The sequence below is a fragment of the Balaenoptera acutorostrata genome, chromosome 13, assembly GCF_949987535.1.
Source record: "Balaenoptera acutorostrata chromosome 13, mBalAcu1.1, whole genome shotgun sequence".
Taxonomy (NCBI): domain Eukaryota; kingdom Metazoa; phylum Chordata; class Mammalia; order Artiodactyla; family Balaenopteridae; genus Balaenoptera; species Balaenoptera acutorostrata.
The window spans coordinates 54,276,813-54,291,529 of record NC_080076.1 but is presented as its reverse complement, the minus strand read 5'-3'; the positions used below and the strand labels follow the sequence as shown (position 1 = coordinate 54,291,529).

General features: G+C 34.4%; 1 protein-coding gene across 1 annotated transcript in view; it reads left to right on the top strand.

The window, feature by feature from the left end:
- MIB1 (MIB E3 ubiquitin protein ligase 1) overlaps positions 1-14,446 on the top strand; it is a 125,958-nt gene extending 111,512 nt beyond the window's left edge. Inside the window, exons 19-21 of the mRNA XM_057525992.1 lie at positions 3,726-3,839; positions 5,255-5,355; positions 7,829-14,446. Coding sequence (XP_057381975.1) covers positions 3,726-3,839; positions 5,255-5,355; positions 7,829-7,969 — 356 coding nt within the window. The 3' untranslated portion in view covers positions 7,970-14,446. The remainder of the gene's footprint in view (positions 1-3,725; positions 3,840-5,254; positions 5,356-7,828) is intronic.
- The last annotated feature ends 271 nt before the right edge of the window (positions 14,447-14,717 follow it).

The window sequence follows — 14,717 nt, the reverse complement described above, 5'->3', positions numbered from 1 at the left end:
AGTTGGTGGGCCTCTAGAACTCTCTGTCTGTTCTCTGTACAAGAGTGTCACCTCTTTCCCTCCTTAGTCCTAAGTGTTAAGGAAGACTCCATGTGCTGCTTTCTCCCAGCTCAGCTTTTTTTTTTTTTTTTTTTGGAATATAGTTGATTTACAGTGTTGTATTACTTTCTGCTATACAGCAGAGTGGGTCAGTTACACACATATCCACTGTTTTTTAGATTATTTTCCCATATAGGTTATTACAGAGGATTGAGTAGAGTTCCCTGTGCTATACAGTAGGTCCTTATTGGTTATCTGTTTTATATATAGTAGCGTGTATGTGTCAATCCCAGTCTCCCATTTATCCCTCTCCCCCTTCCTTCCTGGTAACCATAAGATTGTTTTCTACATTTGTAACTCTATTTCTGTTTTGTAAATAAGTTCAGCAATATCAGACGATACTTGTCCTTCTCTGTCTGACTTACTTCACTTAGTATGACGATCTCTAGGTCCATTCATGTTGCTGCAAATGGCATTCTTTCCTTCTTTTTTATGGCTGAGTAATATTCCACGGTATATATGTACCACATCTTCTTTATCCATTCCTCTGTCGGTGGACATTTAGGTTGCTTCCATGTCCTGGCTATTGTAAATAGTGCTGCAGTGAACATTGGGGTGCATGTATCTTTTCAAATTATGGTTTTCTCCAGGTATATGCCCAGGCATGGGATTGTTGGATCATATGGTAGCTCTATTTTTAGTTTTTTAAGGAACCTCCATGTTGTCCTCCATAGGGGCTCTACCAATTTATATTCCCACCAGCAGTGTAGGACGGTCCAGCTTAGCTTTTTATTTCATTTGTTGTATGAGCACAAAATGACCACTTCTCACACACAGGAGAAATTTATTTCTGAAAATGAGTGTTGATACATTTAGTCTAGCCTTTTTTCACATATGAAATTAACACATCTTCATCTTCACCTTTATGGTGCCTCTCCTGTATACTTTCCCCCCTGCTGAACCACCCTCAGCAACCATTTGGGGCAATAATTTCCGGCCTTCTTAACCTTCCTTAACCTCTATGTCAAGAGAGCTTATAGAAATCTTCTTTGTGAGGATGATATTAAAGTTTAAGAGGCGTTTTAAACTTTGCTTTTACATATCTCCCTTGTTCTTTTCAAGTTAATATACTTAGTATTAATATCCTCCTCCTCTTTTTGCTTTTTACTTGTCAGTGGAGAATTTTAAATAAGTTTAACAATTTATACTTCACTTAAATGGACCCAAAGTAAAGCATGGTGTTTCAGTCAGTTAGGTGTTGGTTTTTCATATAACATTTGACTAAAGTAACAAACTGTGTAATAGATTAACCTCATTGGCACAGATTTGCTTTAAGCGTTGGTGTTTTGTTTGTTTTTTTCATTTTGATAGGCAGCTCATCAACTAAGAAAGGATCAAGGTTTTCTACTGTAACATTCTGCTCCAAGTAATTGTTTCTGTTTACCAAAGACTGGTATAATGGCTATTATCAGCTGTCAGAGGGCATGAAGAAAGAGAATTCTGTCTTAAGTAAAAAAGAACTCAGGTTATGTAAATTTTCATAGCCCAGGAGTAAGCAAACATTTTCTGTAAAGGGTCAAATAAAACATATTTTTGGCTTTGTGGGCCACATGATTTCTGTAGTAACACCTCAACTCTTTCCAATTGCTTACCTCTGCCATTGTAGTGCAAAACCAACCATAGACAATATGTAAACAAATGGGCGGGACTTGTTTTCCATTAAAACTTTATTTATAAAAACAAGTGACTGGGGCTTCCCTGGTGGTGCAGTGGTTGAGAATCTGCCTGCCAGTGCAGGGGACACGGGTTCGAGCCCTGGTCTGGGAAGATCCCACATGCCGCGGAGCAACTAGGCCCGTGAGCCACAATTACTGAGCCTGCGCGTCTGGAGCCTGTGCTCCGCAACAAGAGAGGCCACGATAGTGAGAGGCCCGCGCACCACGATGAAGAGTGGCCCCCACTTGCCACAACTAGAGAAAGCCCTCGCACAGAAACAGAGACCCAACACAGCCATTAAAAAAAAAAAAAAAAAAAAAAAAGACTTTCTCTCTATTAAAAAACAAACAAACAAACAAACAAAAAAAAGTGACTGGTTGGGTTTGGCCTGCAGGCTGTGGTTTGCTGACCCTGTCAGAGACCAAAGTGACTTGAAAGCTAGTTTTAGTTAGTAGTTGGTAATACAGATTCTAGAGCCTTAAAGTAATATTTTCCCCCAGGAGCTTACCAACGTTTTTACATTATTTTTGCTTTAGAATGTAACAAGAGCAACAGCTAACTTTTATTGAGCTCTTAATTTGTACCAGGCATTTTAATCTCTTTTTGAGTGTTTCCTCTTTTATCTTTACAAGAAACCTAAGAAGTAGAGTTTTCTCCATTTTACAGGCCATTGGTAAACATTTATTTGTTAGGGAAGATGAAATCGAGGTGGAAAATGTCCCTTTCTCGAGTATACAGTACAGCAGGTGGTCCAGTCCCCACATCACAATAATCAAAGGAAGGAGAAATTACATCCCTTTTGGAGGGATGGAAGAAAGATTTTATATAAACAATATAACAACCTAACTTAATAGCTACAAGAATTTAAAATAATTTTGGTTACATATTATATACTTAGGCAATTAAATTAATTCTTTAAATTCAAGAAAAAAACCCTGCCCTCAGATTGAAGACAAACCCCAAACCAGGTATCTACTAACATTAGCTCCTACCTAGTGCATCTTGCCTAGGCTAGCATCAGACACATCTCTGTTTAGGCCTCGGCACAGGGTCGGCCTTGACAGAGAATTGTTATTCTGCGTCCACCAGCATAAGCACTGTTGGGAGTATGTGACCCCCTTGTCCACATTGGTGGTTTTGTGCTTTGCTAAGGTTTACTGTCTTGTCATATGACATCCTGCCACGGTTTTTGCTATTTTTCCTGTTTTTGAAATGACAAAGACTCTTGGTATATAGGCTAAGATATGGAATATACTTTCCATAATAAATGCTAATGGGAAAGAATGTGTTGAAACACTGTGTTATTTTATAATTAATTAATAACTTTAGGTGTAATATTAATAATCCATAACATAGAATTGTGCCTGGGTATTTCTTCTTGGAATGGGGAAGCATTCTACCGATATATAGGTATTAGAAAGATAGTCCATTATGATAAATTTTTGATATTTTCCTGACAGCTACATTAAAAAAGTAGTCACTAAGCCATTTCCTTGTTAGATTACATCAGTTTGATAGAAGGGAGAGAATTGTTCAACATATTTTAGGAATTTAAGAGATAAGCGATGTACAAAAGAAAGTATTTTTAAAGTATCATGTGAGCAGCCTTGTAGTTCTTGTGGTAGTAGTTAAATTTATGAAGGGTATCTCCCTCCTTTATTCTCAAGCCTTAAGATCTTGAAATATTTACATTACATATTTTTAAAAAAACTCAGAACCTCCTCCTCCTCACAGTTTATTCCAATGTATTAGAAAATGTCATTAGTTTCGTGATGATGGGCTCTGTATTCTAGAGACTACCAATGAAAAATATACATTCTTAGGTTGATAACATTTTAAGAAGGTAGAATTGTGTATTGATATTACTTAGTGTTTATCTCAGTGTTAAATTTAAGTTATGACAAATGAGCAGAGGAAGGCCACCCTGTTGATGTTCTCTTGTGTGAGAAGTGTCCTATTGCTGTTTCCAGACTGTGCTAGTCTGATGAAAAAGTGTGTGCAGTGTCGGGCAGTAGTTGAACGAAGAGTGCCCTTCATCATGTGTTGTGGAGGGAAAAGTTCAGAGGATGCCACTGATGATATCTGTAAGTGGATTTTCTTACTTTGCTTTCTTATTGGGACTTTCATAGACCTGTCTTCTCATAGTACACTGTCTCCTTGTAAAACAGAAGGTATGTGACTTGAATCTACAAGGAACAGGTAGGGTTTTGCTCTTGTTACATTATTAGAAACCTGAAATTGTATTTTTCTAACTTGTAATATGATTATGGACCTTTAAACATTAGTCTTTTAAGAAAACCTCCATGTGTGTTATAAAGAGCATTGTAGTATTCTTGCTTAAAGAAAATTTGCTGGCTATTTTTAAGATGAAATTTATTGTGTCTTAGGGTGGGAGGACATCATATTATAAATTATTTTCTCAATTTACACAAGTATTAACCATTATTTTATGAAATAGGTTTACCTCGTGTGTTTAAGTATTTTATGGAATAGTAATTCTTTGTGACAGAGTAACTGTAGATAAACTGAAGTGTAACCCAGTGAACAAGTGGAAAGATGAAAAGTAAATTATTTACCTTCAACCTTTCCAGCACAGTTGACCCTCGAACATCGCAGGTTTGAACTGCCAGGGTCCATTTAAACTTGTTTTTTTTTTTTTTTTTGGCCACGCTGCACAGCTTGCTGGATCTTAGTTCCCCAAGCAGGGATTGAACCTGGGCCATGTCAGTGAAAGCCCGGAATCCTAACCACTGGGCCACCAGGGAACTCCCAAAACTTGGATATTTTTTAGTAGTAAATACTACAGGACTACACGGTCTGTGTGTGGTTGGTTGAATCTGGGAATGTAGAGAAACCGTGGATGTGGAGGGCAGACTATGTTATTTGTTGATTAACCCCTGCATTGTTCAAGGGTCATCTGTAGTACAGCTGTATAAAAATATTTTTCATCTCTGCACTAGACATAAGCTGGATGGTCTCTTTGATATCTTTGTTCTGTGTACAGATGAGGAAGAACATAAGCGTAGCTACTTTGCCCAGAGCTTTTTTTCTTTATCACCGATAGGGCAGGATAAAAGTCCTGAGGACAGATTAACTAGAGTAAAAGACCAAGAATCTAGAGAGTAGGAAAAGGGAAATAAAAAATTTCCTTCCATTTAGTAGAGTATGACCTTTCTTTCATGGAGTTCCTCATCTCAGATCAATAACAAAACAAGGAGAGCCTTGGAAAGCCCAGAAGTCTGTGTGTGGACTGTTGTCTAGCTGAGTTAAATATAATTAGAAATTAATGTGGAAACCTATTTTTTCCCCAAAGATTATAAATGAAGGAGTATAACATGAATGTCACTGCTGTTTCTGTTGTCCATGTGGGAAAATAAATTTTTTAAGAGGATTCTAATAATAGTCGTGTTTTTAATAAATAAAACTAATGATTTTAGAAATAAAGAATCATTCTTGCTTCAAAACAGTAACATTAAGATTCTTTATCTGTACTATATAGCAAGTGGGAACATTCCGGTGTTACAAAAGGATAAGGATAACACCAACGTCAATGCGGACGTGCAGAAGCTGCAGCAGCAGTTACAGGACATTAAAGAGCAGGTAACGGTGACGTCTTCATGGTGAACAGTGACTCGAAGAACGGCATTTCATCTCCTTCTGTAAAATTACTAGTGTTTTCTGTAGTCAGCGTGGTTCATATTAGTGTATCACTTGTAGTGTTTGAATATTTGCAATCAGCAAAGTCTGATTAGAAGATTTCATCAAGTACTTTACAAAATAGGAAACGCACCAGTGACCAACATGAAAGAATGCTACACCACACTGAGGTGTCTTTTCCTACCTATCAGATTGAGGGGAAAAAATGTTAGAATCTGTCAATATCAAGTATTTAGGCAAAATACTTAGCAGCCGTAACTCATACAGTGCTGGTGGGAATATAAATTAGTAAAAACACCTTGGGAAAGTTTGTCATTGTCTCGTAAAACTAAATAGGATATTGTTTGGGGATGCAAACTTGGAAGGAAAAAATCACACAGATGGTGATTAAAATCAAGGGTAGTGGGTTTTTTTTGGCTGAGATGGCTGGGAGGGGGCACGAGGGAAGTTTCTAGAGTGTTGATAGTTCCATTTCGTGATCTAAGTTGATTACTTGCATTTGATCAGTTTGTGAACGTTTATTAAACTGTGCATTTATGATTTGTGCACATTTCTGTATAGATGTGATACTTCAGTAAAAAGGAGAAAAGGATGCACACACACACACACACACACCTATAAAGAAAAGCAAGGGAAAGGTAAATAAATGCAAAATTCAGAATAGTGGTTATCAGTGAGGGGTGGAGGAGGATATATATTCATGTGTTAAGCTGGATGGTGGTTATATTGTTCTTTATATCTTATACATACCAACAGAAGTACTCTTTCATATCTGCTTAATATTTAATAAAAGCAACAGTAAAATAAAGTTACCTAAAATTTTTAGGTATCTGGTAAAAAAGTCTTTTTTTCCCCCCTTAGCTTACCATTTGACCCACCAATTAAATCTGAATCTGAAGATTGAATCAAATTAAAGGATTGAGTAGCAAAGGGTGCTATTTCTCTAGTTTGGCAGTCACATCAGTGTTGCCATGCACTTGTTAAGAGTCTCACTCTTGTCTTTTCTATCTGAAGTTTTTTCATTCTTAAATAATCTTCATGGCCATATTTCATCACTAAAGTATTTAAACAGTTAAAACTCATTTTCTGTGGAATGTTGGAATTTCTTTCAGGGACCCCTTCAAGGTTACCAAGAGAAAGCATCTGAATAAGTCTCTTTTTAAATTTTAAATCTCCAATCTTTCTGTTACCCCAATGTCTCTTTAAAAGACAAAGATTAATTTTATGTGCTATTAAGCATATATTAATCCAAAGTAGCTTAACCCAGACTGCACAGATGTGTTTACTTTTGGAAGTTATTAATTAACTACATAGACCTCTGGAAAGTTTAATGAAAAAGAAACTAATTTAATTTTAAAAAGCTGCTTTGGCTTTTTAAAATAAAAAGTTACGATTTTTCTACAGCTTTGCTTCTCAAAACTTCAAGGATAAATGTGAAAATTTACTTTGGAAGAATGGAGCTAGCAAGTTAGACTATGGTTCTTCTTTTCTGTTGTTTTCTTCACAATGATTTCTGGTATTGCCAGAGTTGGTTACCACATTTTCATATAGGCTTTAGGCCTGGTTTATTAATCTAGACATTTTAATTTAATTATTTCATTTCTGTGTTATTTGGGAAAGGTTTAATTCAGAATGAAGTATTATGATATATTAAGGTAAAATGTTTTTATAAATATAAAATGTAAAATGTGCTTTGTGAGTAAATATGTGATTTTCTAGAAAACTTCACAGACGTATTCTCCTTAATTCTTCTAAGTTGATGAAGTTACATTTAACAATATGTAACTAAGGTTAATTGTTTTTAACTAAGGGGGTCTACATTGAAAATATTGCAGTGCAGCATCATTTTTAAAAGCAAGAGCTCTGGGGCCACGTGGACCTGAGTTCACATTATAGCTTGCCCTGGGAAGTCTTTAACCCCACTAAGCCTCAGTTTCCTCTTTTTTGAAGTGGGAGTGATGTAGGCCTTGAGACTGGATCATATCCAGCATGGTGCTTGGTATGTGTGTGTTCTCAGCAACATCTCTTCACTGCTCCCCCCTCCCCCCAATACATTGTGTTATTTTCATGCAAGAACAGCATAGTACCTAGAGTTGGAGAATCTGAGTCAGACTGAATGGGGCTATTTTCATCCTTTTCCTCTTAGATTTTGGCATTTGAATTTTTAATTTTATATACTATTTGTTTTATGTAATATTTATTTTAGATAGTACCTTTTATACTGACCTGATAGTACAACCAATATTTCTGTTTTATAAGGATGATATTTTAACTGTTTAAAAATTTTAAAGCAACAAAAGATTATTTGACTAAAACAATAAAAGAAAATTAATGATGTTACAGAGTTGTTATATTACACTTTTAAAATAGAAAATGTCTCAGCATTTATTACTTTATTTGTTATCTCACATTCCAGACAATGTGCCCTGTGTGTTTGGATCGTCTGAAGAATATGATTTTCCTTTGTGGCCACGGAACGTGCCAGCTCTGTGGAGACCGAATGAGTGAATGTCCTATTTGTCGAAAGGCTATTGAACGAAGGATTCTTTTGTATTAACTTAAAAACTCAATGTGTTTTGTTAGCTAAAGTATTTGGTCATGAGATCTTAGTGAGCTAGTTGGAGGTTCTAATGAATTAATTTTTAATATCATAGTTTCTTTAACTAGAGTGTAATTAGACTGTAAATGTACCAGAACAACAACAACAGAAACTCTACAAAACAGTGTTTGAAGCTGTGTTTTTTGTTTTTTTTTTTGTTTTTTCCTTTCAATCTGAAACATCAAATCCATGTAATTCATAGGTGATTTACCTTTGACTTCTAAGGGGGAAAATCCTTTAAGGATCTCCTTTTATTTTTGTATTTATTGCATTTTCTCTTATAGTTTATAAATTTGTTAGACCTCAAAAGATATACTTCCTTATGATCAGCTATCTTTCAATTTATCATGATTTTACACAGTGAGCTGATACAGGTACTCAGAAAAGTCATGCATCAAATGAAAGGGGGAAGTCAAACCATTATGTCATGTATGTTAAACGATAAAATTATAGTACAAGTTCTGCATGGTTAAGGGAATACTGAAGAGAAGATTCTCTTTTTAAGATAACAAAGTTATCAAGTGATTGTTTCTAAATTCTTAGAGTAAATGGAAATATAGAATGAGAGAATATTAAGTTTGCATTTAACTTATTTTCTGGATTCAAAGGAAAATTGTTTAACTTGAATCAAATTGCCAGTTTCAAAATGACTGATAGACATGAAAAGGAAAAATAAGCAATCATAGTGGGGAACTGAAGGGGGTGGGGGGAGTCATCCAATAAAAGAGCACCTATTAACTGACTGTTAACGGTTGCCTTTCTTATATTAATTTGTACACTGTTTTGTTCAGCCAGCTTTTAAAAAACTGTCTGTGGAAAGTGTGCCTCAGTTTCCCCAGTGGTTACTTATCCAGGCTTGATCTGACCAGTGAAATGATATTGCCCTGTTTGGGTCTCTGAGGTTCAGTTTAGCTTCTCTAATGTGCTCAGTAGCAGTGATCCGAGAAGGGTAATGCACTGTCCAGAGGCAGCGGTCCTTTCTCCTCCGTGTCTGTTAATTCTGCCAGTGTTACTGATTCTACCTTCATCATAGGCCTCGCTTCCACTCTCTCTCAGACAGTAGAGCTTACTATAAAGAACAGGGTCTCTCTTCATACCTAACAATGGGGATGTTATTTCAACTGCCAGCAATATCCAAGACCTAGTAAATAACCAGTTGATAGATACTTACTTTAGAAAGAATGACTAGGACATTTACAGAAATATGTCTGATTACCTGTGGTTTTGTTTTGTTTACTCTAGAACATCTAATTATTTTTTCTCCTTGGAATGAGTAGTCTTTCAGTGTCTAAAATGAATATACACATAAATAAGTGTTTTGGGGTTCATTACTGCTAGATTATAAATAAATATATATTTATAATTATATAAATAATCAGCTGTTTACAATAGTATCTACTATATACTGTGTATAAGTTAACTCCTAAGGATAGTTAAATTTTTTGTAAGTTTTTTCCCCTTTGAATCTGGTTCTTATTTCAGTTTTTCTGCTGCAACAGCTAAATTTGAAAGTACAAAGTCTCTAGCCCTCACAGCATTGTATTTCTGGCTAATTAATGGCTGCCGCCTCTGCAAGTCCTGGCGAGAACAATGGTGCGCTTTGCTGCCTGGCTTTATAGTCTCGGTAATTCCGTATCTGTGTTGAGCTGAGTGGCTTATTTAGAACAGTAAAATTTTTATAAATTTTAAATTTGAAAATTTATATTGACTCTACTCAGTTATCTAATAACGAGCCACTGAGGCTGTTGATTAAGCCATATTTTGAAGTTATAAAAAGATAGAATATCTGTCTGAGGATGTTCACATAAAGAGACAGACTGTTTTCTTTCAGATCTGAAAACAGTGTAAGTCAGGGTTTTCCTTCTCTTCCATGCCAGAGGCTGCCCATCTCTTTTCCACTAGATCAACTTGTAAGGAGGGAACATTTAGCTGACTCATGCATAGCTTGGCCAACCAGAGAATTGTATGGTCAGGAGCTTTACTTCACTTAAATTCTTGTTGTTTGTCTTCTGAGCTGCAGTGCTTAAACTTATATCCTTAAAAGGCAGATTCATCTTCCAGACTAGTTTATTTCCTCCATACTAAAAATATAACTTATAAACTATTACAAAAGTCATAAAGTCACTATAACTATAGTGCTTCTGTGTTTGTACCACATTGAAATTTGTCTAGTGAAAAGAAAATGTTTCTCTATTCATGTTTTTAAGCACCTAAAAAATTATTTTAAACTTATTTTCAGTTTGTGAGAGAGAATAAGATTAAGAACTTAATTGTTTAATGACTTTGCTCTAACTCTGTGAAACTGCTACCTCTTATTATATGTCTCAGCAGTACTTTCCCAATTAGGATGTTTCCTTGTCATTATCATCTCTTTACCTTGTGCCTCAAAAGAGCTTTTGCTTTTCCTAGATTCGTTTAAAAAAAAACAAAACTGACATGCATTCATTCAAAAACATATTTATTGAGCTTCAGGGGCAAGATACACAACAGTGAAAAAATTGTCAGCTTCTAAGCACATACAGAATTTATCATGCAGCCATTGTATATTTGAAGTATTCCCTTCAAAAGGAAGAGACCTAAAGACACTGATAACATTTCTTCCTAATGTTTTGGAAGAGTTGTCATTAAGTAGTATTTGGATTCCCTCTCTGTACCCCCTCACTCCTACCACATTTTTTTCTTTTATTCTCCTAACATTGTCAGCTCTGTTACCCAAAACATAGATACAACTCACCAGATGGTGCTATTCTAATAGTTTTTCTTCACATAATTTAACATTCTTCCTGTTTATACTATATGCATATTTAATTTTGTTGGGAGCAAGAAAGGTTTTCAAGAGAAGATCATTTTGTGTTAGTATAGGAATATTATATTGCACAAGTGTTTTAGTTTAGCTGGCCAAATTATGCTTGGTTATTTGTAATTTTAAACATTGCAGATTGACCATCTAGCTACTGAGGCATAAAATTAATTGATAATGTTGAAAATAACTTTCGTAAATTTATATATTTGATGGCTTTAGCCTGTAAGAGCATTTTAGCATATTGCAATGCATGCTGCTGAAGATTTATCCAATTCAAATTTCAGAGCTTGCTAGGCCATTTTTACATGGTAGAAACAGACTGTCTAGTTATGTGTTGCCCAGTTGCTGTTCTTTGTTTATTATGAGTTTTGGACCCTTTTGGCCTAAAAAATATTTAACCTTACGAACTAGGACAATTGGTGATGGAGTTGGATAGGGAGGATGGCAGGGGTTGCAGTAAGTAAGAAAGAAAAGTCAGTTTCTGAGTTTAGAGAAAAATGAGGGTCATGTAGATTTTATCAAAGCAGTAAGTGTAGAGAGTATATTCAATTGAATAAAGGGTCTTTCAGGCAGTTTTTAGTGTAGTTTAATTGATGATTGCTTTGGAAATTATAGACTTTAGAACAGCTTGCTTTAAAAAAAAAAAATCCGAAAGGAAAAGCACTTACCCACTTACCCTCTCAGAGTATCTAAAATATTTATAGGAATAATTTGTGTAAAAATTGAATTTCGGAATAGAATTTTTTGCATTTTAAAAATTGTGGTTAAAAACACAAACCATAAAATTTACTATCCTAACAAGTTTTAAGCATACAGTTGAGTAGTGTTAAGTATATTCATGTTGTTGTGAAACAGATCTCCACAACTTTCTCATTTTGCAGAATTGGAACTCTGTACCCATTAAGCAACAACCCCCCTCTCCCTCCTCCAGTGGAATAGAATTTTGATTAAGTATAAATCAAGAAACACCTGAATTATCTTAAGAGTTTGTTTGTGTTTGCAGGATCTAAAGTGATGGTAAATATCAAATCTGAGGGAGACAGAATTTCTCCCCTCCCTCCCAATTATCATCAGTTGTAATTGAGTAGGTTTTAAATATCTTTTAATTAGAAGGGTTTCTTATTTCATTTTGAGCCAGAGGGGAGAAACACATTAAACATTAGAATTAGGTTAGCTTTGAATTTGTACTAAATTGGGAAGGTAATAGATTTTCACAAATTTTGTGTGCCTCTTTGTTGAAAATGTCAGTTTTCTTTAAGTCTACTTGTAACTGTTTCAAAATGTATTTTTCTCTCAAAAAGGCAACCTAATTTTATTTGTTTGAATATTATGATAGGAATGCTTACTGATATTACTTGATAATCATGTATAGCCTTGGAACTTTAACATATATATAAAACTATAACAGTATTAATTACAGTTGTACTTCTTCAAAACATTAAATTTGAAGAAAAACTATTTAATGCTGTCTCATGTATACATTGCTTTGCTGCAGTGAGGGGGAAAGTTTTTTAGATTGAGCCTCAATTTGCTGATAAATGGTTTGTAGTGGGTGAAACTAGAGTATAAAAATATGAACTAGTTATTAGAACTGGTGAATTAAAATTGTAAATTGCTACCTTGGCATTTTCTACCTCTTTTTCTGTCAGAGTATTAGTTTTCCAGCATTTATTCATATTTGTGATTAAGGAGGAGATGGAAACCTGAGGTTAAAATTGAGATTTGTATTTTGTGGAGGAAGCAGTAGGTACAAGAAAGGTGACTTGCCACATCAATTTGGTGCCTAAATCCGTAACTACAAGTTACAATTGACACAAAATGTGTAAGAAAGATAATATTGCTGAGTATTTTACTTTTCTTGTGCAGTCTATCTGATTTTGTTTCATAAACATTACTTCTTTCCTCCAAAAAGCAAAATGGTCTTGTAATTTTCTATACAATAAACAAATGTGCCATTGTGTCTGAAATCTGTAATTTCAGGAAGCTATTGAAAGTTCTGACTCAGGGCTTTTTAACAATTTAAGCAATTGTTAGTTATATTTTGGAAAATCCATCTACATAATTCTTCAGTGCCTTGAAAGAATTATTAACTTGGCAACACTACTAAAACTTTATAGAAGGTGGTCTTTAGTGTGCGTTTATCATCATACACACGTTCATAAGTTGTACTTCTTAGCTCGTGTAATAGCGATCCTGCTTGTGTGCTGGGTTTGGGTAATTCTTTAAAGGAAGTTTTCTTAGATTTGCACTTGATCATTTGGGTTTTTTTAACTGGATTATTTATGGCCATGACACTGTTAACAGGAAAGTACTTCTATGTTAAGTCATTATGCAAAGTCATGTATAAGTAGCACCTGGGAAGAGGAGCTAGAGTTCATACAGTTTGCTATTTTAGTATAAAAGGAGAATCTGTTTGGAAAACAGATTGTCTTCCCCTCAGATGAAAAGAAGACCTTTTGTTCAAGTGATTTGGTTTAAAAAAAAATTTTTTTTAAAGAAAATCGTGAATTGCATGACACTCTTAATGCTGGTTTTACTTAGACTGAGTCCACAAAATTGATTTTCTGTTCAATATGCTTGTGTCATTCTAAATATATTTAGCGATAGAAGGCGGTTTAATCGACTCAGCAGTGTTTTGTATTTTTTCCAGTGTTTTTTAGCTTTCACTTGATTAAAGTCTTGTTTGTGAATATAGTTTTTGTATGGCAAATGATTCTCATTTATTAGCTTTTGCTTAAAAATGCTTAGCAAGAGCTAAGCTTTTAAAAATGAATGCAAACATTTACCATTAATAAAGCCTCTATGATATAATATCATTATATAATGCTTTTCTCTGATCTTTTGAAACTATTCTTTATAGATGTATACATGAATTTTGATTGTTATGGCATTTGAAAACAAATCGCAGTACATCAAATCTTTTATTATTGGGAAGGAGATTATCATGTCTTTGAGAAACAAGGAAATACATCTCCGACTCTATACAAGACATAGGTGCCCACATCTAGAAGGCTCTCATTGCAATTGTTTACATTTAAGGTACCTCTCTCTCTATAGGGCCAAAGAAGGTTTTCCTATTTTAACACCTCACATTCTTTCAGGATTAAGAGATATTGTGAAAGTAATCTGAATAGGGTACACTTGATAGAAAATAAATTGACTAGTCATGAAGGCTCAACTTCTATAAAAAGTTTATCATGCTTCACAACTCAGATGTAGATTTCATTTTCAAGAGGTACACATTTTAAAACAATGAGTTACTTGGCTTTTTTAGCATTTTGTGACTAAATCAGTAATTGAAGGGTTTGGAGGTTATTTTCTTTTTCAGGTTAATAGAAACATTTATTTGTGAAGTTACTGAGAGGTTGTCTGGTTTTAGTTCAAAAGATTAAGTATGTGTAGCCTGGATGTTTTAAGAGGAAAACCATCTGAAACAGTTTTAAAATTGTTTATTTGAAAAAAAGCATGTGTATTCCAACTTTAAAATTGTGAATTTATTTTTGGATAACCTCTAATTAACTGTATTTGGAGGTTTATTTCTGTTGCTGTATAATTAGATATTTCATGGCAATATTTTTTATTAAATCAAAACTGTATGGGTTTTTAAAATAAAGCCATTTTAGAAAATCTGCTTTCTATTTTTTTATCATTGATAGTTATTCATCCTTCACAGAAGTTAAAATTGTTAGTCTTATAGTGTAGCATTTCCCGGACTTACTAATAATAAAAACTTTTAAATGGTGCATTGCAGAGCAGTGATAGGGGTTTATAAGACAGAATGAGTGCACGGATTAAAGTAGAACACCAAAAATGATCTCTCAGATAAATTAGTTGCTAAAGAATGATCATTTGGCTAATAGTTTTTCTCTTTATAACAAAACTAATTGATAAATTTATTTTTAT